Source organism: Drosophila gunungcola, chromosome 3R (assembly GCF_025200985.1).
Source record: "Drosophila gunungcola strain Sukarami chromosome 3R, Dgunungcola_SK_2, whole genome shotgun sequence".
NCBI lineage: Eukaryota > Metazoa > Arthropoda > Insecta > Diptera > Drosophilidae > Drosophila > Drosophila gunungcola.
In genome coordinates, this window is record NC_069139.1 from 1,170,568 (window position 1) to 1,194,117 (window position 23,550).

A 23,550-nucleotide genomic window follows, 5' to 3' on the forward strand; every position below is an offset into this window, starting at 1 on the left:
CGATCAGTGAGAGCATGATTTAGATAAGTAGCCGAATTCGGAGAGATCCGATCCCAACCGATCCGCTCTCTATCGGTCGTCTGTCTCGGAGCGGTCATCACGATCATCTTCAAACTAAAGGTAAACCAAGACGGAGTTTTATCAGCATTATTATTCACACATAAATATAAAATAAACTTGATGAAATAATCAGTTTTAAATGATGTAAAAACAATTAGCTTCAAACAAAAGGATAGCAAGGTTGTGGCTTAAACAGTATTATTATTCAAATATAGGTATAAAAGAATTTTGATGAAGAAATAACTTGTAAATGATTAAGCTTTTCCAATTTAAGGACTGAATACAATTTTGCTTCATCTAATATCATACAGTTCAAAATAGTAAATGGTCTTTGCTTCAGTGGAAGTTTAAGTCTGTATTATGGATAGAATTGGGATGTCTGTTGTATGCTGACCATACTGACCGTCTGCGATCGTGATCCGCATGCTGATCGTGTCAGTCCATCTGGCATAATAAATTCAGTCAAATCCAGTGACTTGCCCGTTGTCCGAGCTAATCTTCCAGAGATCCCGACCGTTTTTATGGGAATAAGAAATCGTAAAAAAAGAAACCATTTAAATGAGCTAGACCACAGTGTGTCACCGTCGTTGTCCCGACTCCATTCTCCAGGGTATAAATAGAGGAGAACTGCGTAGATGAGCTGCCAGAACTGGAAGTTATTCGAAATAGAAGCAGCATGAGAGCCCGAGCCTCCCTTTTGACGATCCTCAGTCTGCTGATCATAGGCTGTCTGGATTGGAGTAGTGCTCTGTTCTTTAAAAAGTCCTGGAAGTCTGCAAATGGATATGGAGTACGAAACTATGGAAATACTGGCTATGGAAACTATGGTTATGGAAACAACGGCTATGGGAACTATGGTTATGGAAACTATGCTGGAGGCTATGGCTATAATTACCCATCTTATCCAGCATATTCCTCATCCTACTCATACCCACCTTATTCAGGAAGACGAATGCCCTCTGGAAATAGGCAAGGACGCACCTACTCGGACATAGCGAGGGTCATAAATCCCGCCCCATATATCGGTCCTGGAGGCAGTCGATTCCTGCCTCGCACTCCCTTTTCCCCGCTCTGGGGTTGAAGTTTTCCATACCTAAGATCGTGTATTCAGCAGTATTAACCATTAAAATAAAACCAGCGAAAGTTACAGGCTTAATTACTTGAAGCTCTATTAAACCGCTACTAGTGCTACATAACACACGTGTATATTAATCTACGAGCAAGAGATTTATGATCACCGACTCGCATTTACGGAGCAGACGCGTTCAGTGGATCGCTTGGACGTGACTTAAATTTCAATTTAAATGAAACGAAGGCGCGTCGCCTTTTTAGGGAGAGATGTGTTTATTTGGGGATTGTTCTCCCGGTTATTGGGATAGTGGGGTAAGGTCCCTGACTGGTACTTTTTACCAAGGTATTGCTAATGGGAAGACCTTGAAATGTTCATTCCACTGCACAACAGTGTTTTTTGGCGCAAGCCTGTATTACAATAGTTGAGACTTGTCGCTGGACGTTGATGTTGTTGTTCAATTTGTTCATACAAGTATGAAATATAATATGTAAGAAAAGTTATGGCCTTAGAAGTGCTGATATTAGGTCACTTTTTGAAAAAAAAAGAAAGGGGTTACATCATTAAAATTTTAACAAAATCTAACTAAAATTTCAAACCAACCGGATATCTGTTAGATAAGTTATGGCCTAAGAAGTGCTGATATTAGGTAATTTTTCTGCAAAACCATTTTTGGAAAAAAAGGAGAGGGGTACCATCATTAAAATTTCAAGAAAATCGACCCAAAATCTCAAACCAAAATTTAAATGCAGATTTTCAGAGCTTTAAAACACAAACTTAAAGAGCTATTCCTTTTTAATATCGGATATATGTAAGAAAAGTTATGGCCTTGGAAGTGCAGGCTTTAGGTCACTTTTCTGCAAAGCCATTTTTGAAAAAAAAGGAAAGGGGTACCATCATTAAAATATCAAGAAAATCGACCCAAAAATTGAAACCAAAATTTAAATGCAGATTCTTAGAGCTTAGGACCACAAACTTATAGAGCCATTCCTTTTCAAAATCGGATATCTGTAAGAAAAGTTATGGTATTAGGTCACTTTTCTGCAAATCCATTTTTGGAAAAAAAGGAAAGGGGTACCATCATTAAAATATCAAGAAAATCGACCCAAAATCTCAAACCAAAATTTAAATGCAGATTTTCAGAGCTTTAAAACACAAACTTAAAGAGCTATTCCTTTTTAATATCGGATATCTGTAAGAAAAGTTATGGCCTTGGAAGTGCAGGTTTTAGGTCACTTTTCTGCAAAGCCATTTTTGAAAAAAAAGGAAAGGGGTACCATCATTAAAATATCAAGAAAATCGACCCAAAAATTGAAACCAAAATTTAAATGCAGATTTTCAGAGCTTTAAAACACAAACTTAAAGAGCTATTCCTTTTTAATATCGGATAATTGTAAGAAAAGTTATGGCCTTAAGAGTGGTGATATTAAGTGACTTTTCTACAGAGCCATTTTTGAAAAAAAAGGAAAGGGGTACCATCATTAAAATATCAAGAAAATCGACCCAAAAACTCAAACCAAAATTTAAATGCAGATTTTCAGAGCTTTAAAACACAAACTTAAAGAGCTATTCCTTTTTAATATCGGATATCTGTAAGAAATGTTATGGCCTTGGAAGTGCAGGTTTTAGGTCTCTTTTCTGCAAAGCCATTTTTGAAAAAAAAGGAAAGGGGTACCATCATTAAAATATCAAGAAAATCGACCCAAAAACTCAAACCAAAATTTAAATGCAGATTTTCAGAGCTTTAAAACACAAACTTAAAGAGCTATTCCTTTTTAATATCGGATATCTGTAAGAAAAGTTATGGCCTTGGAAGTGCAGGTTTTAGGTCTCTTTTCTGCAAAGCCATTTTTGAAAAAAAAGGAAAGGGGTACCATCATTAAAATATCAAGAAAATCGACCCAAAAATTGAAACCAAAATTTAAATGCAGATTTTCAGAGCTTTAAAACACAAACTTAAAGAGCTATTCCTTTTTAATATCGGATAATTGTAAGAAAAGTTATGGCCTTAAGAGTGGTGATATTAAGTGACTTTTCTACAGAGCCATTTTTGAAAAAAAGGAAAGGGGTACCATCATTAAAATATCAAGAAAATCGACCCAAAAATTGAAACCAAAATTTAAATGCAGATTCTTAGAGCTTAGGACCACAAACTAATAGAGCCATTCCTTTTCAAAATCGGATATCTGTAAGAAAAGTTATGGTATTAGGTCACTTTTCTGCAAATCCATTTTTGAAAAAAAAGGAAAGGGGTACCATCATTAAAATATCAAGAAAATCGACCCAAAAACTCAAACCAAAATTTAAATGCAGATTTTCAGAGCTTTAAAACACAAACTTAAAGAGCTATTCCTTTTTAATATCGGATATCTGTAAGAAAAGTTATGGCCTTGGAAGTGCAGGTTTTAGGTCTCTTTTCTGCAAAGCCATTTTTGAAAAAAAAGGAAAGGGGTACCATCATTAAAATATCAAGAAAATCGACCCAAAAATTGAAACCAAAATTTAAATGCAGATTTTCAGAGCTTTAAAACACAAACTTAAAGAGCTATTCCTTTTTAATATCGGATATCTGTAAGAAAAGTTATGGCCTTGGAAGTGCAGGTTTTAGGTCACTTTTCTACAGAGCCATTTTTGAAAAAAAGGAAAGGGGTACCATCATTAAAATATCAAGAAAATCGACCCAAAATCTCAAACCAAAATTTAAATGCAGATTTTCAGAGCTTTAAAACACAAACTTAAAGAGCTATTCCTTTTTAATATCGGATATCTGTAAGAAAAGTTATGGCCTTGGAAGTGCAGGTTTTAGGTCACTTTTCTGCAAAGCCATTTTTGAAAAAAAAGGAAAGGGGTACCATCATTAAAATATCAAGAAAATCGACCCAAAAACTCAAACCAAAATTTAAATGCAGATTTTCAGAGCTTTAAAACACAAACTTAGAGAGCTATTCCTTTTTAATATCGGATATCTGTAAGAAAAGTTATGGCCTTGGAAGTGCAGCTTTTAGGTCACTTTTCTGCAAAGCCATTTTTGAAAAAAAAGGAAAGGGGTACCATCATTAAAATATCAAGAAAATCGACCCAAAAATTGAAACCAAAATTTAAATGCAGATTCTTAGAGCTTAGGACCACAAACTAATAGAGCCATTCCTTTTCAAAATCGGATATCTGTAAGAAAAGTTATGGTATTAGGTCACTTTTCTGCAAATCCATTTTTGAAAAAAAAGGAAAGGGGTACCATCATTAAAATATCAAGAAAATCGACCCAAAAACTCAAACCAAAATTTAAATGCAGATTTTCAGAGCTTTAAAACACAAACTTAAAGAGCTATTCCTTTTTAATATCGGATAATTGTAAGAAAAGTTATGGCCTTAAGAGTGGTGATATTAAGTGACTTTTCTACAGAGCCATTTTTGAAAAAAAGGAAAGGGGTACCATTATTAAAATATCAAGAAAATCGACCCAAAAATTGAAACCAAAATTTAAATGCAGATTTTCAGAGCTTTAAAACACAAACTTAAAGAGCTATTCCTTTTTAATATCGGATATCTGTAAGAAAAGTTATGGCCTTGGAAGTGCAGGTTTTAGGTCACTTTTCTGCAAAGCCATTTTTGAAAAAAAAGGAAAGGGGTACCATCATTAAAATATCAAGAAAATCGACCCAAAAATTGAAACCAAAATTTAAATGCAGATTCTTAGAGCTTAGGACCACAAACTAATAGAGCCATTCCTTTTCAAAATCGGATATCTGTAAGAAAAGTTATGGTATTAGGTCACTTTTCTGCAAATCCATTTTTGAAAAAAAAGGAAAGGGGTACCATCATTAAAATATCAAGAAAATCGACCCAAAAACTCAAACCAAAATTTAAATGCAGATTTTCAGAGCTTTAAAACACAAACTTAAAGAGCTATTCCTTTTTAATATCGGATATCTGTAAGAAAAGTTATGGCCTTGGAAGTGCAGGTTTTAGGTCTCTTTTCTGCAAAGCCATTTTTGAAAAAAAAGGAAAGGGGTACCATCATTAAAATATCAAGAAAATCGACCCAAAAATTGAAACCAAAATTTAAATGCAGATTTTCAGAGCTTTAAAACACAAACTTAAAGAGCTATTCCTTTTTAATATCGGATATCTGTAAGAAAAGTTATGGCCTTGGAAGTGCAGGTTTTAGGTCACTTTTCTACAGAGCCATTTTTGAAAAAAAGGAAAGGGGTACCATCATTAAAATATCAAGAAAATCGACCCAAAATCTCAAACCAAAATTTAAATGCAGATTTTCAGAGCTTTAAAACACAAACTTAAAGAGCTATTCCTTTTTAATATCGGATATCTGTAAGAAAAGTTATGGCCTTGGAAGTGCAGGTTTTAGGTCACTTTTCTGCAAAGCCATTTTTGAAAAAAAAGGAAAGGGGTACCATCATTAAAATATCAAGAAAATCGACCCAAAAACTCAAACCAAAATTTAAATGCAGATTTTCAGAGCTTTAAAACACAAACTTAGAGAGCTATTCCTTTTTAATATCGGATATCTGTAAGAAAAGTTATGGCCTTGGAAGTGCAGCTTTTAGGTCACTTTTCTGCAAAGCCATTTTTGAAAAAAAAGGAAAGGGGTACCATCATTAAAATATCAAGAAAATCGACCCAAAAATTGAAACCAAAATTTAAATGCAGATTCTTAGAGCTTAGGACCACAAACTAATAGAGCCATTCCTTTTCAAAATCGGATATCTGTAAGAAAAGTTATGGTATTAGGTCACTTTTCTGCAAATCCATTTTTGAAAAAAAAGGAAAGGGGTACCATCATTAAAATATCAAGAAAATCGACCCAAAAACTCAAACCAAAATTTAAATGCAGATTTTCAGAGCTTTAAAACACAAACTTAAAGAGCTATTCCTTTTTAATATCGGATAATTGTAAGAAAAGTTATGGCCTTAAGAGTGGTGATATTAAGTGACTTTTCTACAGAGCCATTTTTGAAAAAAAGGAAAGGGGTACCATTATTAAAATATCAAGAAAATCGACCCAAAAATTGAAACCAAAATTTAAATGCAGATTTTCAGAGCTTTAAAACACAAACTTAAAGAGCTATTCCTTTTTAATATCGGATATCTGTAAGAAAAGTTATGGCCTTGGAAGTGCAGGTTTTAGGTCACTTTTCTGCAAAGCCATTTTTGAAAAAAAAGGAAAGGGGTACCATCATTAAAATATCAAGAAAATCGACCCAAAAATTGAAACCAAAATTTAAATGCAGATTCTTAGAGCTTAGGACCACAAACTAATAGAGCCATTCCTTTTCAAAATCGGATATCTGTAAGAAAAGTTATGGTATTAGGTCACTTTTCTGCAAATCCATTTTTGAAAAAAAAGGAAAGGGGTACCATCATTAAAATATCAAGAAAATCGACCCAAAATCTCAAACCAAAATTTAAATGCAGATTTTCAGAGCTTTAAAACACAAACTTAAAGAGCTATTCCTTTTTAATATCGGATATCTGTAAGAAAAGTTATGGCCTTGGAAGTGCAGGTTTTAGGTCACTTTTCTGCAAAGCCATTTTTGAAAAAAAAGGAAAGGGGTACCATCATTAAAATATCAAGAAAATCGACCCAAAAACTCAAACCAAAATTTAAATGCAGATTTTCAGAGCTTTAAAACACAAACTTAGAGAGCTATTCCTTTTTAATATCGGATATCTGTAAGAAAAGTTATGGCCTTGGAAGTGCAGCTTTTAGGTCACTTTTCTGCAAAGCCATTTTTGAAAAAAAAGGAAAGGGGTACCATCATTAAAATATCAAGAAAATCGACCCAAAAATTGAAACCAAAATTTAAATGCAGATTCTTAGAGCTTAGGACCACAAACTAATAGAGCCATTCCTTTTCAAAATCGGATATCTGTAAGAAAAGTTATGGTATTAGGTCACTTTTCTGCAAATCCATTTTTGAAAAAAAAGGAAAGGGGTACCATCATTAAAATATCAAGAAAATCGACCCAAAAACTCAAACCAAAATTTAAATGCAGATTTTCAGAGCTTTAAAACACAAACTTAAAGAGCTATTCCTTTTTAATATCGGATAATTGTAAGAAAAGTTATGGCCTTAAGAGTGGTGATATTAAGTGACTTTTCTACAGAGCCATTTTTGAAAAAAAGGAAAGGGGTACCATTATTAAAATATCAAGAAAATCGACCCAAAAATTGAAACCAAAATTTAAATGCAGATTCTTAGAGCTTAGGACCACAAACTAATAGAGCCATTCCTTTTCAAAATCGGATATCTGTAAGAAAAGTTATGGTATTAGGTCACTTTTCTGCAAATCCATTTTTGAAAAAAAAGGAAAGGGGTACCATCATTAAAATATCAAGAAAATCGACCCAAAAACTCAAACCAAAATTTAAATGCAGATTTTCAGAGCTTTAAAACACAAACTTAAAGAGCTATTCCTTTTTAATATCGGATATCTGTAAGAAAAGTTATGGCCTTGGAAGTGCAGGTTTTAGGTCTCTTTTCTGCAAAGCCATTTTTGAAAAAAAAGGAAAGGGGTACCATCATTAAAATATCAAGAAAATCGACCCAAAAATTGAAACCAAAATTTAAATGCAGATTTTCAGAGCTTTAAAACACAAACTTAAAGAGCTATTCCTTTTTAATATCGGATATCTGTAAGAAAAGTTATGGCCTTGGAAGTGCAGGTTTTAGGTCACTTTTCTACAGAGCCATTTTTGAAAAAAAGGAAAGGGGTACCATCATTAAAATATCAAGAAAATCGACCCAAAATCTCAAACCAAAATTTAAATGCAGATTTTCAGAGCTTTAAAACACAAACTTAAAGAGCTATTCCTTTTTAATATCGGATATCTGTAAGAAAAGTTATGGCCTTGGAAGTGCAGGTTTTAGGTCACTTTTCTGCAAAGCCATTTTTGAAAAAAAAGGAAAGGGGTACCATCATTAAAATATCAAGAAAATCGACCCAAAAACTCAAACCAAAATTTAAATGCAGATTTTCAGAGCTTTAAAACACAAACTTAGAGAGCTATTCCTTTTTAATATCGGATATCTGTAAGAAAAGTTATGGCCTTGGAAGTGCAGCTTTTAGGTCACTTTTCTGCAAAGCCATTTTTGAAAAAAAAGGAAAGGGGTACCATCATTAAAATATCAAGAAAATCGACCCAAAAATTGAAACCAAAATTTAAATGCAGATTTTCAGAGCTTTAAAACACAAACTTAAAGAGCTATTCCTTTTTAATATCGGATAATTGTAAGAAAAGTTATGGCCTTAAGAGTGGTGATATTAAGTGACTTTTCTACAGAGCCATTTTTGAAAAAAAGGAAAGGGGTACCATTATTAAAATATCAAGAAAATCGACCCAAAAATTGAAACCAAAATTTAAATGCAGATTCTTAGAGCTTAGGACCACAAACTAATAGAGCCATTCCTTTTCAAAATCGGATATCTGTAAGAAAAGTTATGGTATTAGGTCACTTTTCTGCAAATCCATTTTTGAAAAAAAAGGAAAGGGGTACCATCATTAAAATATCAAGAAAATCGACCCAAAAACTCAAACCAAAATTTAAATGCAGATTTTCAGAGCTTTAAAACACAAACTTAAAGAGCTATTCCTTTTTAATATCGGATATCTGTAAGAAAAGTTATGGCCTTGGAAGTGCAGGTTTTAGGTCACTTTTCTACAGAGCCATTTTTGAAAAAAAGGAAAGGGGTACCATCATTAAAATATCAAGAAAATCGACCCAAAATCTCAAACCAAAATTTAAATGCAGATTTTCAGAGCTTTAAAACACAAACTTAAAGAGCTATTCCTTTTTAATATCGGATATCTGTAAGAAAAGTTATGGCCTTGGAAGTGCAGGTTTTAGGTCACTTTTCTGCAAAGCCATTTTTGAAAAAAAAGGAAAGGGGTACCATCATTAAAATATCAAGAAAATCGACCCAAAAACTCAAACCAAAATTTAAATGCAGATTTTCAGAGCTTTAAAACACAAACTTAGAGAGCTATTCCTTTTTAATATCGGATATCTGTAAGAAAAGTTATGGCCTTGGAAGTGCAGCTTTTAGGTCACTTTTCTGCAAAGCCATTTTTGAAAAAAAAGGAAAGGGGTACCATCATTAAAATATCAAGAAAATCGACCCAAAAATTGAAACCAAAATTTAAATGCAGATTTTCAGAGCTTTAAAACACAAACTTAAAGAGCTATTCCTTTTTAATATCGGATATCTGTAAGAAAAGTTATGGCCTTGGAAGTGCAGGTTTTAGGTCACTTTTCTGCAAAGCCATTTTTGAAAAAAAAGGAAAGGGGTACCATCATTAAAATATCAAGAAAATCGACCCAAAAATTGAAACCAAAATTTAAATGCAGATTCTTAGAGCTTAGGACCACAAACTTTTAGAGCCATTCCTTTTCAAAATCGGATATCTGTAAGAAAAGTTATGGTATTAGGTCACTTTTCTGCAAATCCATTTTTGAAAAAAAAGGAAAGTACCATCATTAAAATATCAAGAAAATCGACCCAAAATCTCAAACCAAAATTTAAATGCAGATTTTCAGAGCTTTAAAACACAAACTTAAAGAGCTATTCCTTTTTAATATCGGATATCTGTAAGAAAAGTTATGGCCTTGGAAGTGCAGGTTTTAGGTCACTTTTCTGCAAAGCCATTTTTGAAAAAAAAGGAAAGGGGTACCATCATTAAAATATCAAGAAAATCGACCCAAAATCTCAAACCAAAATTTAAATGCAGATTTTCAGAGTTTTAAAACACAAACTTAAAGAGCTATTCCTTTTCAAAATCGGATATCTGTAAGAAAAGTTATGGCCTTGGAAGTGCAGGTTTTAGGTCACTTTTCTGCAAAGCCATTTTTGAAAAAAAAAAGGAAAGGGGTACCATCATTAAAATATCAAGAAAATCGACCCAAATTTACAAACCAACTTTTAAATGCAGATTTTCAGAGCTTAAAACCACAAACTTATAGAGCTATGCCTTTTTAAAATCGGATAATTGTAAGAAAAGTTATGGCCTTGGAAGTGCAGGTAAAACCTGTCACTTTTCTGCAAAGCAATTTTTGGAAAATAAGGAAAGGGGTACCATCATTAAAATTTCAAGAAAATCGACCCAAAATTACAAACCAAAATTTAAATGCAGATTCTTAGAGCTTAGGACCACAAACTTTTAGAGCCATTCCTTTTCAAAATCGGATATCTGTAAGAAAAGTTATGGTATTAGGTCACTTTTCTGCAAATCCATTTTTGGAAAAAAAGGAAAGGGGTACCATCATTAAAATATCAAGAAAATCGACCCAAAATCTCAAACCAAAATTTAAATGCAGATTTTCAGAGCTTTAAAACACAAACTTAAAGAGCTATTCCTTTTTAATATCGGATATCTGTAAGAAAAGTTATGGCCTTGGAAGTGCAGGTTTTAGGTCACTTTTCTGCAAAGCCATTTTTGAAAAAAAAGGAAAGGGGTACCATCATTAAAATATCAAGAAAATCGACCCAAAATCTCAAACCAAAATTTAAATGCAGATTTTCAGAGCTTTAAAACACAAACTTAAAGAGCTATTCCTTTTTAATATCGGATATCTGTAAGAAAAGTTATGGCCTTGGAAGTGCAGGTTTTAGGTCACTTTTCTGCAAAGCCATTTTTGGAAAAAAAGAATGGGGTTACATCATTAAAATTTCAAGAAAATTGACCCAAAACTTCAAACCAACATTTAAATGCAGATTTTTAGAACTTAAAACCACGAACTTAAGGAGCTATGTCTTTTCAAATTCGGATATCTTTTAGAAAAGTTAGGGGCTTTCAAAAGCCGGATTTTACACTGTTAAAATGTCAATAAAAAAATAAACAAAAGTTTGGCCGACTGTTCAGCAAAGGCATTTATAAAAAAAATTGGTATTAATCATATCAATTTCTACAAAATCGCTCCAATTTTTTTTAGAAATTCAAACCACAATGATTAACAAGTGTGCCTTTTTAAAATGGAATGTCTGCTTAAAATATGGTGAATAAGGAAATGCAAATCTTACGAGTGGCATCCAAACTAATTCGTGTTATATTATTTTGGTTTAGTAAAGTAAAACCCCTAAATATATTGATAATTTGGGGAATACCTTTGGCTAAATGTTTAGTATGTTAATCATGCTTTTATTACATTTTTTTGTTAAACCGACAAATTTTTAAGGAGTTACATCTATGCAATTAACTATTTCCGGGTGGTTATAGTTATTTTATAAATCCCCAAACGAATTATTAAAAATAATCTCCCTCATTAAACTGGGAGACTTATTAATGAATCATCAACTTATTTTAATATATTTGTTATTAGTAAGAATTTCCGGAAGAAATACTTTAATTTAGTATTGCCAGAAACTTTTATTCGGCTGTTGAAATTCCTTAACAGAAACACTTGACAGTAAGTATCGGCTGATCTGATAATGACCGAGGGCATAATCTGACTGAACTCATGGCATACAAGTGTGGTATATAAAGCCGTTTTACGAGCCCACCGAAGTACTATACTTACTCGTGATTCAAGCCCAGTGATTCAGACTGAGATGCAGCTGCCCGCCTAGGACTTCCCCTCGTGCAGCGATTGTTTTTGAGGAAGAGAAACCACAAACCAGACCCCATTCAGGAAGGAAGCCTTCTGCCTAAGTCGGTGTCAACTATTCGCACCGAACATGGCAATTGTTTATGCAAGAATTTGCTAATACGGCGCACCTACGTCATTACTTCCAGTCGTCAGAGTCGCTAATTACAATTTAAATACGTATGCGCACTTATGCTGGGAGGCTGAGGCTGAGCCGACTCGGATTGAGCTGTGCCGATAGAGCCAAATCATTCACCACGCAATTAGAGTCAAGATCAGGTGCGCCATAAACAGTTGCGGTCAAAATGGTAGCAGTGGAAATAGTGGAAAAGCTAACCTTTAAAGCACTTTGCTTAGTTACCAATAAACAAAATTATATAAATAACACCCTTGATATTTTTTTTAACTTGTTTTAGCAGTCTTTTTTTTATAAGTGATTTAGTTTGGTTATCCAATACTAGGCTTCAGGAAAAAATAAACAAGATTTTCAATAGTGCGTTTGCTATTCACATTAACTGAGAAACAACTATTATTTTGATGGTAGCTGTATATGCTTACTCACTTTCGTACGGCGGGAATAACGGAGTGCGGTGTGAATGACTTGTCGCCGGCAGCGTGTCAGTAAATATTGAGAAAAAAACACAAAGTGATCATAAAAAGCCATATCATACAAAGAGACGAGATCTACGTGAGCGGCAACGCAATGCTGCTGGGGTTTCTGTCCGGGCCAAAACCTGATTGATAAGCCAAGCCAGCAGCGCTTGAGAACGGCAAGAACCGATCAGCCGTCGATATCCATATAAATAGGACGGTCTCGGGCCTGGGTTGCAGTTCAGTTCTCCAAGCCAAGCCATGTCAGTCCAGGGATTCCTGCTCAGCCTCTTGGTTGCCCTGATGCTCCTTCTCCCGGCATCCGTTTCTGGATCACCAGCCCGTGGATATTACCAATCGCCAGCACGAGGTGGTCGCAGCTACACGGACATCGCCCGAGTGGTCAATCCCAATCAATACGCCTTTCCCGGATCCCGAACTTATCCTGGGCAACCCTTCTGGCCATCGGGATAATAAACGCATTATAAACACATTGTGTTTACAGGATTCAGGTTTAGCTAGATAATGAACTGCTACATCTTGTACAGGAAAATATTCAATAGAGTTAAGACTAAAATCGGTACTATTAATAGTGCGTTGAAACCGATTCCGATGGAATCTCGTTATTAAATAAATAAATGTATTATTAGAAGGTATTTTAAAACTAAATTGTTTCGTTATTATAACTTTTGCCTTATAGAAAAGAGTTGAGCCTTTTATAAATTAGGTAATTATTTGGATTTATTTACTTAAAAAAAACGTCTTTTTAAAAAGAATTTTCAGTTCCACAGCGAATATAACTTAGCCTTTTCACGAACAAAGTGGTTCATAGTTTTCCTGACTATAATAATAATTAGGACGGTGTTAATGGATAAAGTGCATTAGCAAGTCACGCCCATTTCCTGCTGGTTTTAACCATCAAACAAAAGTTAACATCCATAGAATTTCATAAACACCATTCAGAATACGAAGAACTGTTCGTTGAAAAGGTTTGCAGATAATACAACTCTCTAAAAAATGGTTAAGCTGGAGTCAACTTCCAATGCCATTTGGTGGATTAAAAATCCCAAGGCAGCTAAAGAATGTAAGGCTAAAGGTCGGCGTAAGACATCATTGGGCTCCGCTTTTTGCTTAGATATGGCGGATCTGCTCAAAAATATATCTCTGCAGGGATACAATAAACTTTTGTCACCGGATCTAACTTTGGGACAAAGGTACGAACAGATATTACCTAATATTAATCATACGCAATGTGTAACGAAATATGTTGTTTAGAATGATTTGGTTGCTGCTACATATGACCACCACCATCTCACTAGTGGTGGTGCTCTCGCTTACGTGGGAGCAGTTCGTGGCCCAATACTTTGTGACCAACCTCAAGGATCCACTTTATCCGGTGGAAAATGTTCCATTTCCTGCTGTTTCCATATGCACCAACAATCGCATTTCGCGCCAGGCGGTTATCAAGTATGCTGAAGAACTGTAAGTATACACTTCTGTTAAGTTACCACAATAATAAACAATATTTTATTTAAATTCTTCATAAATTATATATTGATTGTACTAGTCATTAACATATTTCAACTGTGTATCACAATTGCTCTAATCATATCAGATGGTTTTAAAATTCGTATTTATGTTAGTTTATGTAATTTTTTATCATATATTAAAGGTTGCAAATTATAATTATATTAGTTGTTTTCCAGAATTTAATTATTTTTCTGAATAACCCACTTGCAGAAGATTAAACAGCCCTGTGATCCGTCCCGTGGAATACTTTTTAGAGCGTTTAAGCTTCTTCCGCGAGTTCTACGTCCATGTGGGTGCAGTGGTGGACACCGATGACTTTGTTATATTTCAAACCTTCCTTGATGTTTTTGGCACCTGGAACAACGAGACCTTCTTCGACACCCGACGCATAATGAGAATGGTAAAGGATCTTCAAAGTACTTAGTCCGATTGATGGAAAAAAGGTGCTTTATTTTTCGCAGTTGACCCCCAGCTGTGAGGGATTCGTGTTGAAGTGCAGCCTGGCCAATGTGGAGATCCCCTGCTTCAGCAGAGACGCCTTTCAGGAGAGCCTCACCATGTACGGTCCCTGTTGCACCTTCAATATGGAGAACAAGTGAGTGGCAGTGTCCAAATTGAATTATCCTCACTTTACCCAACATTTACCAGATTAAAGAAACGACACTTCAAGAATCGGCTGGCCAGCTCGGAACTGGGTCTCACCGTTGTGCTCAATGACAGCCACGCGGATTACTTTGCACCCATCCTGAACACCAATGGATACATCGTCCTGGTTCATAACGCTGAAAACTATGCTTCGGTTAGCTCCTCGAATGCCCTGGAAATGTTTCCCGGTCAGGGCGAGGACAGTTTCCTGTCGATCTATGCTCGAGTGGTGGACACGGACGACAGCTTGAAGTCCTTCTCTCCATTTAGTGTAGGTGTTTATATACATATTATTGCCCTTCACTTTTAGAGTAAACGGTTATATTGTAGTTCGTTGTAAAAATAAGAGTTTTCGAACCCATAAGGTACACACAACGCCCATAAATCGCGAAACCAAAAATTTTCTAAATCGTACGCTTTGTTTTTAAGTTATTAGAAAAGTTTTAGTTATGACGTCACTTTAAAAAACGGAGTTAATATATTTGGAGTGTTAACCCACTGTAAGCCCGATTCATTTAGCTGAGTAATGCGTATCCAATAGTTAGTTAGTATTATTAGATAGTAAGTTTTAAGCTAATTAGCCAACAAGCAGTGTTCTTAAACCGCTTAAATTGTGTGTCTTAAAGCGGCGCTGCTATTTTGACTACGAGGCTCAGAGTCCAAGCAACGAGCAGGTAATGAGGACCTATACGTACGCCTACAGCTTTCCAAACTGCATTACCAGATGCCGAATCCGTAGTATCATCGCCCTGTGCCGGTGTCTGCCATTTCAAATGCCCCTGCAGCTGGTGGAGAACCTCGATGGCGTGGTGTACTGCACCCTGGGACACCTTTCCTGCATCAATCAGTACAAGTGTAAGCGAATCCCACTGATCCCACAGAGTTCCGTCCACATAAATCTCATAATCCACAGTCAAGTGGCGCAACGTGCTGACGGAGCGGATCATTATTCCCGGCTTGGAGCGGGAAATAGAGGAGGCCTTGTACTGTCCACAGTGTCTGCCCTCCTGCAGTGATGTGCAGTTCGGGGTTTCGATGAGTTCTCTGCCCATCGACAACTTTTTGGCCACCCTTAAAGTCGATGAGAATAACCAGACGGAATTTAGCACGGATATTTCCGTGCTGAGGGTTTTCTTTGGCGAACCACATGCCCAGTACTACATCCGATTGCTGAACAACGCCTGGTTTGAGGTGTTCAGTGGGTTTCGCAAAATATATCTATTTTTCTTCTATCGCACATCGTTTACAATCTTCCCACTCTTCAGGTACCATTGGCAACATAATGTCCATCTTCGTGGGCTTCTCCATGGTGGCCATATTCGAGATTCTCTTCTTTCTGACCAAGTACATCTATGAGGGCTGCAATCGCATCGTGGAACAAAATGTAATCGACCGGAAGGCCAAGCAATTGGAAACCAACAAGCTGTACATATGTCCATAGAAAATGTATATCTCAGAGCCTGGCAAATAAAAGTCAAAACTATTGTTCTGTTAAATCTGTTGTATATGTTTCTTGTGGGTAGAAGTTTTGCCCTCGCCAGATTCGGGACCAGAAGCCACTTTGGTTTTAACTATGATAAACAAGGAAGGGACTGGACAGTTGAGGGCGGTCAGAGACAATCGCCAATTGCACTTTGGTCGTGTAATGTATGCCACTATTGCCTCTGTTAATTCTAAATAAATATTTTCGTATTATGAAACATCAAAGACCATTTCTTGTAACGTCCCAAAATTGGAGCTGGTAAACTACAATAAACGTTTGTGCGATCCCTTATCCGTGATCAATAATGGCTTAACTGTCCTTATGCGAATTCCAAATACTGTGGAGGGAAAACAGCCATCGCTTTGTATCAGCAGTCAGTTTGGACACATCTTCGAGGCCCAGCAGCTGCATTTCCATTGGGGTTCCGAGCTCTTCAAAGGATCCGAGCACAACTTGGATGGACATTTCTATGACGGAGAGTTGCACATAGTTCATAAGAATGCCAGTTTCAACACCAACCAGGAAGCTGCTCTGAATTGCAATGGATTTGCCGTTTTGGCTGTGCTGTTGAGAAATCTAGAGGTAAGGAAAATGGTTAGTTAATCATGTTCACTCGCTTTCTATTTACTTTAAAGAATCCAAAAAATCAGTCGCCGGCTATGAACGAGGTCTGCAAACAGGTCTCTAAAATATCTGAATTGAATGATAGCCAAGCTCTTGGGAAGAGTATCTCCTTGGATGATCTAATTGTTGGCGTAGACACCCAAAAATACCTGACCTATCAAGGTTGGTACGGCCAGCTTGTGGCTCTTTTTTAAGTATAATCTTTTAGGTTCCCTAACTACACCGCCCTGTGCTGAGGCCGTCATTTGGTTTGTTTTCCAGACACCGCTCGATGTCCCCAAAGAACACGTGAGTAGGCCAAAGAAAATTCCATTTAAATTAAAGTATGTAATTTCCTTATTTTTTTGAGAAAGTTCCTACTCTCACTCGCTTATAGTTCAATAAAAGCGTTTTAATACTTGCACTTTGGCTTCAAAGTATATCACTCATACGTACGGTTGCATTTGACAACGAGTCGTATGAGTAATATTTACGAAACCTTTTTTTTTGTTTTAAAATTAAAATAAAAGATTTATATGAAAATTAAGTTCCTATATGCATTTTCCAGTGGCAAAACTTCTGGCAGCTGAGGGATTATCGTGGAAAGCGCGTCCTAAACACCTATCGGGTTTTACAGAAGGAACATGAACGACCTGTATATCGAAGTAAGGGCAGTGAAGGCTGCATATCCAAGTGAAAGTTTAGTGATACATTAAAAGCCGCAAAATGTATAGCATAATAAATTGTTTAAAGTGCAATGGTTATTTTTTAATGCAAAAGCTTACCTCGAGTGCTTGAATGGAAGCTTTTTGCCGGCCGACAGCTGATGGCGCCATCAAATCCACCCCCAAGCCCCCAAACATCCGGAAACTGCATTTTCTAGCTGCGTAGCAAATTCAACTGGTGTCGAACGGATGTAATCCGCTTAAACTGGCAACAAATTCGATGAAGCGTTTGACAGAGCGAGTGCATCACGAGGAGATGGAGTCCGAGGAGGTGGTCTGGGTGAAGCGGGAGGATGCCCGCTCCGCCAGCAAGCTGCCCATCGTCTACTCCCGGAAGTATGCGGTGCGCTTCGCTGGCCTTGAACGCCTTCATCCCTTCGATGCGGCCAAGGGCAAGCACATCGAAAAGGTCTGTTTATTGGTGAATTCCTCGCCTGGATTTCTTCCTTGGTTCATTCAGTATTTCGCCACAGCTCCTGTGTGCCGAACTACAGCTGGATGGCGGCAGCTTCTACGAGCCCAAGGAGCTGAGCAAGGAGCAGCTGCGTCGCATCCACACCAGGGACTACCTGAAGTCGCTGGAGTGGAGCATGAATGTGGCCTGCATTGCGGAGGTGCCGGTGATGGCCTTCGTTCCGAATCGCTATATCCAGCGCTCCTATTTGCGTCCCATGCGCTTCCAGGCGGCGGGCTCCATTTTGGCCGGCAAGCTGGCCTTGGACTACGGCTGGGCCATCAATCTGGGCGGCGGATTCCATCACTGCTGCTCCTACAGAGGCGGCGGCTTCTGCCCCTATGCCGACATCTCGTTGCTCATCATCCGGCTGTTCGAGCAGGAACCCTTCCGAGTGCGCCGCGTCATGATTGTGGATCTGGACGCCCACCAGGGCAACGGACATGAGCGCGACTTTGGTAACGTGGCAGCCGTCTACATTCTGGACATGTACAATGCGTTCGTCTATCCGAAGGATCATGCGGCCAAGGAGAGCATCCGGTGTGCCGTGGAGCTGCGGAACCATACGGAGGATGCCTTCTATCTGCGGCAGCTGAGGCGCTGCCTGATGCAGTCCCTCGCCGAGTTCCGTCCCGACTTGGTCATCTACAATGCCGGCACCGATGTGCTCAAGGGGGATCCCCTGGGCAATCTGGCCATTTCGCCGGAGGGCGTCATGGAGCGGGATCGGTTGGTGTTCAGCACATTCCGAGCGTTGGGCATTCCGGTGGTCATGTTGTTGAGCGGGGGCTACTTAAAAGCATCCGCCGGGGTCATCGCCGATTCTATTGTTAATCTGAAGCAAAAGGGATTGCTAAATTAAATGAATTAAAGTATTTAAGACCATTATGGATAGGAAAATGATCAATTCTTGCCATAATTTGAGTATTTACTTGCCTTTTCATCGAGTACTTTAAAGTTAAATAATCACAAAATATGAAAATTATAAGAACTCTTTATTTTGAAATCTATTTGGCTTACCTTGATAAAATCTTCGCTGAAGGAATTGTGAAAACGAGAGCTGTGAAAGAATATGAGTAACCTGATTGCCAAAAGGAATACCTGACAAGAATACATAGACATACGAGACATCGCTCTACACCTTATCAAAATTTATTAAACATATATAATTTAAAGTCGTTATAATAATTATTTGTCTTCTATGAAGTGATGATTTCAGATCATTAAGTTCAGTATCGCAAAAGATGCAGAAGGTATAAATATTTCCATTGTTGTATGATTTATATAGCAGTTTCTCATCAATATTTGTACAGACGTCTCTTCTTGCTTGGCATTCTCAGAGGTTCAATTACATTTGTTTGTTTATCTCTATGTACAATGCGAAACGGGCCAGACAAGTAGAACGAATTTCATACGTAGAAGTATAGATTTTGTCGCAATTGGTTAAATGTCTATATATATGATACAACATAGTCGCTAGAGGCTAATTTACTTGTTTAAAATACAAAAATACATACAAATAAACGTTAACTTAATGGTTTAAATTAGACCAGTTAGAATATCATTTTTAGTGTCTTTTTGTTAAGTCTGTCATTTGCTTTCAGATCATATTCAGCTGCCAATCAGCTCCGTCGTCATGTGCTCAGATTTACTCGAAGATTTCCGCTGACTAACAGGCCGTCGGCAGCGGCAACCTAAAAGGGCACGCATAAATAAGAGGGTTGTTATCGATCGCTATACCACTAACTACTTTAAGAACTGTAAGAGTTTGCAAGCATGCGGAAATCTGTGGAATGAGCAGTCGCTGTGGCAGTTGTGACATCAACCAAATAATCTAGAAACAATAAATCTCAAATGAATATTACAAGGAAAGAAAAAGTGATAAAACTAGGCCCCAAAGATGATCTGGAACTGATGAGCAAACTGGCGATGAATAAGGGGATGCATCTGAAGAGACTTACGCGGCATTGCTAGCCGGCAAATCCTCGAAGAGGACTTCCGAACGGGAGCTTATAATGTACACCAGGCAAAAGGAGATGATGAGCACCACTATGCCAACGCTGAGTGTTGTGATCTGGTGCACATTGGACGGACGCAGAAATATGCGTGCACTGAACAGTGACCAGGTCGATTCCGTCCATGTCGAGTACTGGCCGGAACTCCATTCGTAGCCTATACATAATGGTTGAAATTTATTAATATTAAGCTAAATCAACTAGCGGGTTTTTAGGCTGACCATCAACAATGAATGCTGGGCTCAGGGCGTGGCTGTAGTTTTGCGTGGTAAGGCGACACTCTCCGATGTTGTTAAAGCCTGCGAAAAAGTGCAGCGGCAAGTTGGTGCAGTTTTCTTTGGGAATATCCGGCTGGGGCTGCGACAGGAGATAGCCCAGCAATCTATAGGTATAGCCGGATGACTCTTGAGATCCGCCCAAGACGCTTATATAGCTGATTAAAAAAGAAGGGACATCAATTGAATCTATCAAACTAAATCAGAAAAATATGAACACCCACCGCATTGGAGGCAAATTGGTTAGTTGACTGCTCGGGTAAGATGAGGCTTTGAAAAGCGGGCAGTCTGCCGACTGCAGGAAACAGTAAAGGAACTCATCCGCCAGCACGGGATTCGCCACCTTGGTGCCCGTGTACTCCTTGCCAGTAAGGGTCTGATAGAGAGTCATGGCCAAAATAGAGGAAACGTTGCGCACTTTCATTTGCACCGAATCTGCCCTCAAGTTCTTGAAGTCGTTTACTTCCGCCAGTTGGGTGAAGTCCTTGCTGGTGTTGGCATAGTTAAAGTCCACATTATCTATGTCATCATAAATGGAGTGGTAGTACTTGTTTGTAGGTCGAGCGTTAAGAATCAAAGCCGAAAAATTTCGATCGCGTCGCAAAAATGATTGCGCGGATGTTGGAGGTAGGTGGGCGCTCATCTCCGACTGGATGTCTAGGTTGAAACCGTAGCGGGGTGACTTGGCATAGTTGTTCAACTGCTCTAGGATTTGTTTGGCCCGAGTTGTTCCAGTCAGCGCATGCAGCTTAATGTTTGCTATGTCATCTAGTGTGCCAATGTCGAGCATAAACTCTATATTGTCAAAGGCGATTGGAGGGCTCTGAGCGGACTTGGGAGGGAAGTCGAGGTGCTCCATATCGTAGACAAATCTCTGCGATCCAATGTAGTCGTATGATTCGCCATTAAAAGTCACAAAAAGAACATTGCGCAGCGAGTCGGGCAGCAAGCTTTGCGCCGGCAGCAGCTGTCGTAGAAGATATGCCACCTGTGTGAAAACAGCAAATCCCAACAGGGAGTCCATGGCTCCAAGACCTAAAAATTGAGATAACAACAACATTATAATCGAAATAAGGCCCTGAAAGAACTTTCGCACAATAAGATGTTTTTAATTCGATTTATTAAGCAACACTTACCAACGCCGTCGAACATGCTTGCAGTGTCTAGGCGACAAGAGACCAGTATGAACTTTTCGTTCGTATGGACTGTGTCAAGCCCATTCTCGACAGCTGGTTTTCTGGGGTACAAAGTGGCGTACACATTGCGTCCCTCGAGCGGATCGCAGTACTTGCTGCCGCCCAGGTTGTTGATAAAGTTGGTGCGCCGCATACAGACCTCGGTGTTTACGGCGGCCGACATAAAGGCCTTAACCTCGACGGCACACAAACTTCGCAGGGCGTGCGTCTCGTAGTTGTAGTTGTTAAACTTGTGAAAGCACTTTTCGAGCTTATCCACTTGATCCAGATCGGCAATGTAGTAGATGGGAAAGGGAAAGTCCTCGTGCAGCAGCCCGGTGCCCCAGGGATTCCAGTTCTTTGCGGAATTGCTGGCATCGCAGGTCTCGCTGCTGCTATTTAGACCACTGTACTGATTGGGGCAGTTGAGCTCGTGCGAGAACTGTTTCATCTGGGTAGCCTTGTTAATGAGCAACACCACGGAGATGTTCTTTGGTCCGGCCTCCTTCAGACGCATCAGGTTGCTGCGTGTGAACAGGTGCGGTGGTATCATAGGGGCATATGGGGGCGATGGAGCACTGGTCAGTAGAAATTCCAGGTCGGCATCCACGTTTATCAGATGGAGCACGCCCACGGAACCGGAATAGGTGGCTACGGGGGAGGAGGTATCTGTTATAAAAGGGATTTTTCTTAGCTAATCTTAAGATACTCACAGGAGCAGCCGGTCTGATGCGTGCCATTCAGTCGGCGAAAGCAGCTTGCTCCTCCAATGGGCTCGTACATCTTATCTCGCGTTCGTTCACCTAGAGCTGTGTACAACAAAGAAAGGGCGGTTTAGATGACTCAGGCGAGTATGTGGGCCATCTAGAGGAGTGGGCGTGGGAGTTCCAGCTAATCTCAGTTGTCGCCGGACGTCTGGCTTTCTTTTTTTTTGGTTGCGATCCTTACCCACAAAAGCTCCCTGCAGCAGGATTAGCAGCCATATTGCAGCCGCATTCAGACGATTTTCCATCGAAGGGTCTTTGCTAGCCGTGTCGCTGTATATCCCTCACAATCCCACGAAATCGCCAAAAGAAGTTGTTAGCAATGTTTCCTAAAACAAAAACATTTTATGCAGAGGTGGACAGACATTAGAGGTGGGGAAAGATAGATGTCATCGATATTTTTAAAGCATCGGTAATACCGATGTTTAACTGGGCATTATCGATGTTTTACCTTCTCTAACGATTATTGTCGAGCGTAACACTGCTTAACAAGCAGTGCTACTGTAAGGTTCAAAAGTAAATTTTTACCAACATGGATTTTATTTTTTCAATTACAAAAGTACATTTTAACGAATTATATTTATGAAATTAATATAATCTCTTGTTTATGGATGGCGTATTAATCATTTGAAATAAATGCCCATTCTGATATACTTTTGAGCAAAAAAGTTGTTGATGAATAGTTTTTTTTTAGCAAAAAAGGAACAACCCCCTAAATCCAAATAAGCGATTGTTTTTAACCTGTTATTTCAGTATACTTATTATTTATCTAAACATGGTTATTGCTATGAAACATGTAAAAACTTAGCATCTAGGGGTCTCAAAACAGCGTGTCCTCGGCGCGTATGTACTCTCCGATGTCCGACTGGTGGAAGCAGACGGTGGTCATGGGATCGGCGGTCTTGCAGTCGGTTGTGGAACGGGCCAGGACTCCGAATCCGAGTGGCAGGTCGTTCATGGAGTAGACCACCACACCCTGATACTGTCCGGCGTTCTCGGTAATGCGACCCAGTCCGGTTTTGGGGATGTGGTTGCCGTAGAGGAACTGCTGCTCGAAGGAGGGCTTCACCCACACTTTGTATTGGGCGTAGGGAGCCAAATAGTAAAGGGCCGTGATGTGGAACTTCAGTTTGTTGGTCTTGGAGAACTTGCCGAAGCAGGTGCCCACGCACACCAGCTGCTTGAAACCAAAGCACTCGCTCAGCTTTAGGATCCTCTCGGAGACATAGTAAACCCGATCCCGGTGTTCCCGAAAGCAGTAGGTTCCATCTGGACGGTCGATCAATTGCTTCACATTCGTGCCAATGCTGAAAACACCCTTATTAGCTCGATTTTGATAATAATCTCCGGTTACCCACTATTTTGACAAGTGCTCGAACAAAATCTTGGCACGTTCGTCAGTCAGGCGTTTCATTTTAAGTTAATTAAAGCCGAAATTAGGGGAAAACAAAATGTAAACTGACTACACGTGAGAAGTGTTCCAGTGTTGTGTAATGTATAGAATTGGGGAATCCTATAGCACTGAAAACATCGCTTAACTTTTATCGATAGTTGGGAAGT

The 23,550-nt window shown here is 38.5% G+C and overlaps 7 protein-coding genes across 12 annotated transcripts; 5 read left to right on the forward strand and 2 right to left on the reverse strand.

Annotated features, from left to right (window-relative positions):
- The first annotated feature begins 8 nt into the window (after positions 1 to 8).
- Positions 9 to 16,016, forward strand: LOC128266391 (sodium channel protein Nach). 2 transcript variants are annotated; one of them, XM_053002893.1, is made up of 9 exons: positions 9 to 120; positions 13,096 to 13,535; positions 13,597 to 13,803; positions 14,062 to 14,251; positions 14,313 to 14,446; positions 14,500 to 14,767; positions 15,123 to 15,351; positions 15,410 to 15,694; positions 15,762 to 16,016. In XM_053002893.1, the coding sequence occupies exons 2-9, from the start codon at positions 13,339 to 13,341 to the stop codon at positions 15,935 to 15,937; spliced, it is 1,686 nt and encodes a 561-aa protein (XP_052858853.1). In that variant the 5' UTR covers positions 9 to 120; positions 13,096 to 13,338; the 3' UTR covers positions 15,938 to 16,016. The 2 variants fall into 2 exon arrangements, with proteins under 2 accessions (XP_052858853.1, XP_052858845.1); XM_053002885.1 differs by lacking the exon at positions 9 to 120 and adding an exon at positions 12,979 to 13,048 and having other exon boundaries at positions 13,105 to 13,535.
- On the forward strand, positions 470 to 1,216 carry LOC128266443 (prisilkin-39). Its single transcript, XM_053002976.1, has one exon. It carries the CDS (start codon positions 737 to 739, stop codon positions 1,139 to 1,141), a length of 405 nt encoding a protein of 134 aa, XP_052858936.1. The 5' UTR covers positions 470 to 736; the 3' UTR covers positions 1,142 to 1,216.
- Positions 12,277 to 12,990, forward strand: LOC128266449 (uncharacterized). Its single transcript, XM_053002989.1, has one exon. It carries the CDS (start codon positions 12,583 to 12,585, stop codon positions 12,793 to 12,795), a length of 213 nt encoding a protein of 70 aa, XP_052858949.1. The 5' UTR covers positions 12,277 to 12,582; the 3' UTR covers positions 12,796 to 12,990.
- Positions 15,944 to 17,340, forward strand: LOC128266423 (carbonic anhydrase 9). Of its 2 annotated transcripts, none has more exons than XM_053002940.1 (5): positions 15,944 to 16,138; positions 16,205 to 16,561; positions 16,615 to 16,765; positions 16,812 to 16,891; positions 17,151 to 17,340. In XM_053002940.1, the coding sequence occupies exons 1-5, from the start codon at positions 16,070 to 16,072 to the stop codon at positions 17,277 to 17,279; spliced, it is 786 nt and encodes a 261-aa protein (XP_052858900.1). In that variant the 5' UTR covers positions 15,944 to 16,069; the 3' UTR covers positions 17,280 to 17,340. The 2 variants fall into 2 exon arrangements, with proteins under 2 accessions (XP_052858900.1, XP_052858890.1); XM_053002930.1 differs by having other exon boundaries at positions 16,003 to 16,143.
- A 166-nt stretch (positions 17,341 to 17,506) lies between these two features.
- Positions 17,507 to 18,939, forward strand: LOC128266404 (histone deacetylase 11). Its single transcript, XM_053002905.1, has 2 exons — positions 17,507 to 17,716; positions 17,781 to 18,939. The coding sequence occupies exons 1-2, from the start codon at positions 17,528 to 17,530 to the stop codon at positions 18,621 to 18,623; spliced, it is 1,032 nt and encodes a 343-aa protein (XP_052858865.1). The 5' UTR covers positions 17,507 to 17,527; the 3' UTR covers positions 18,624 to 18,939.
- LOC128266370 (nicastrin) lies at positions 18,883 to 22,365 on the reverse strand. 4 transcript variants are annotated; one of them, XR_008269053.1, is made up of 8 exons: positions 22,175 to 22,365; positions 21,940 to 22,035; positions 21,188 to 21,877; positions 20,276 to 21,086; positions 19,998 to 20,209; positions 19,723 to 19,933; positions 19,512 to 19,595; positions 18,883 to 19,455 (listed from the first exon to the last, which is right to left on the reverse strand). XR_008269053.1 is itself a non-coding variant. In XM_053002859.1 (7 exons), the coding sequence occupies exons 1-7, from the start codon at positions 22,236 to 22,238 to the stop codon at positions 19,431 to 19,433; spliced, it is 2,109 nt and encodes a 702-aa protein (XP_052858819.1). In that variant the 5' UTR covers positions 22,239 to 22,365; the 3' UTR covers positions 18,883 to 19,430. The 4 variants fall into 4 exon arrangements, 2 of the variants coding, with proteins under 2 accessions (XP_052858819.1, XP_052858827.1); XR_008269054.1 differs by having other exon boundaries at positions 19,509 to 19,595; XM_053002859.1 differs by lacking the exon at positions 19,512 to 19,595.
- Positions 22,366 to 22,732: 367 nt separating this feature from the next.
- LOC128257888 (60S ribosome subunit biogenesis protein NIP7 homolog) lies at positions 22,733 to 23,495 on the reverse strand. The gene is made up of 2 exons (XM_052989129.1): positions 23,349 to 23,495; positions 22,733 to 23,297 (listed from the first exon to the last, which is right to left on the reverse strand). The coding sequence occupies exons 1-2, from the start codon at positions 23,402 to 23,404 to the stop codon at positions 22,811 to 22,813; spliced, it is 543 nt and encodes a 180-aa protein (XP_052845089.1). The 5' UTR covers positions 23,405 to 23,495; the 3' UTR covers positions 22,733 to 22,810.
- Between the last annotated feature and the right edge of the window lie 55 nt (positions 23,496 to 23,550).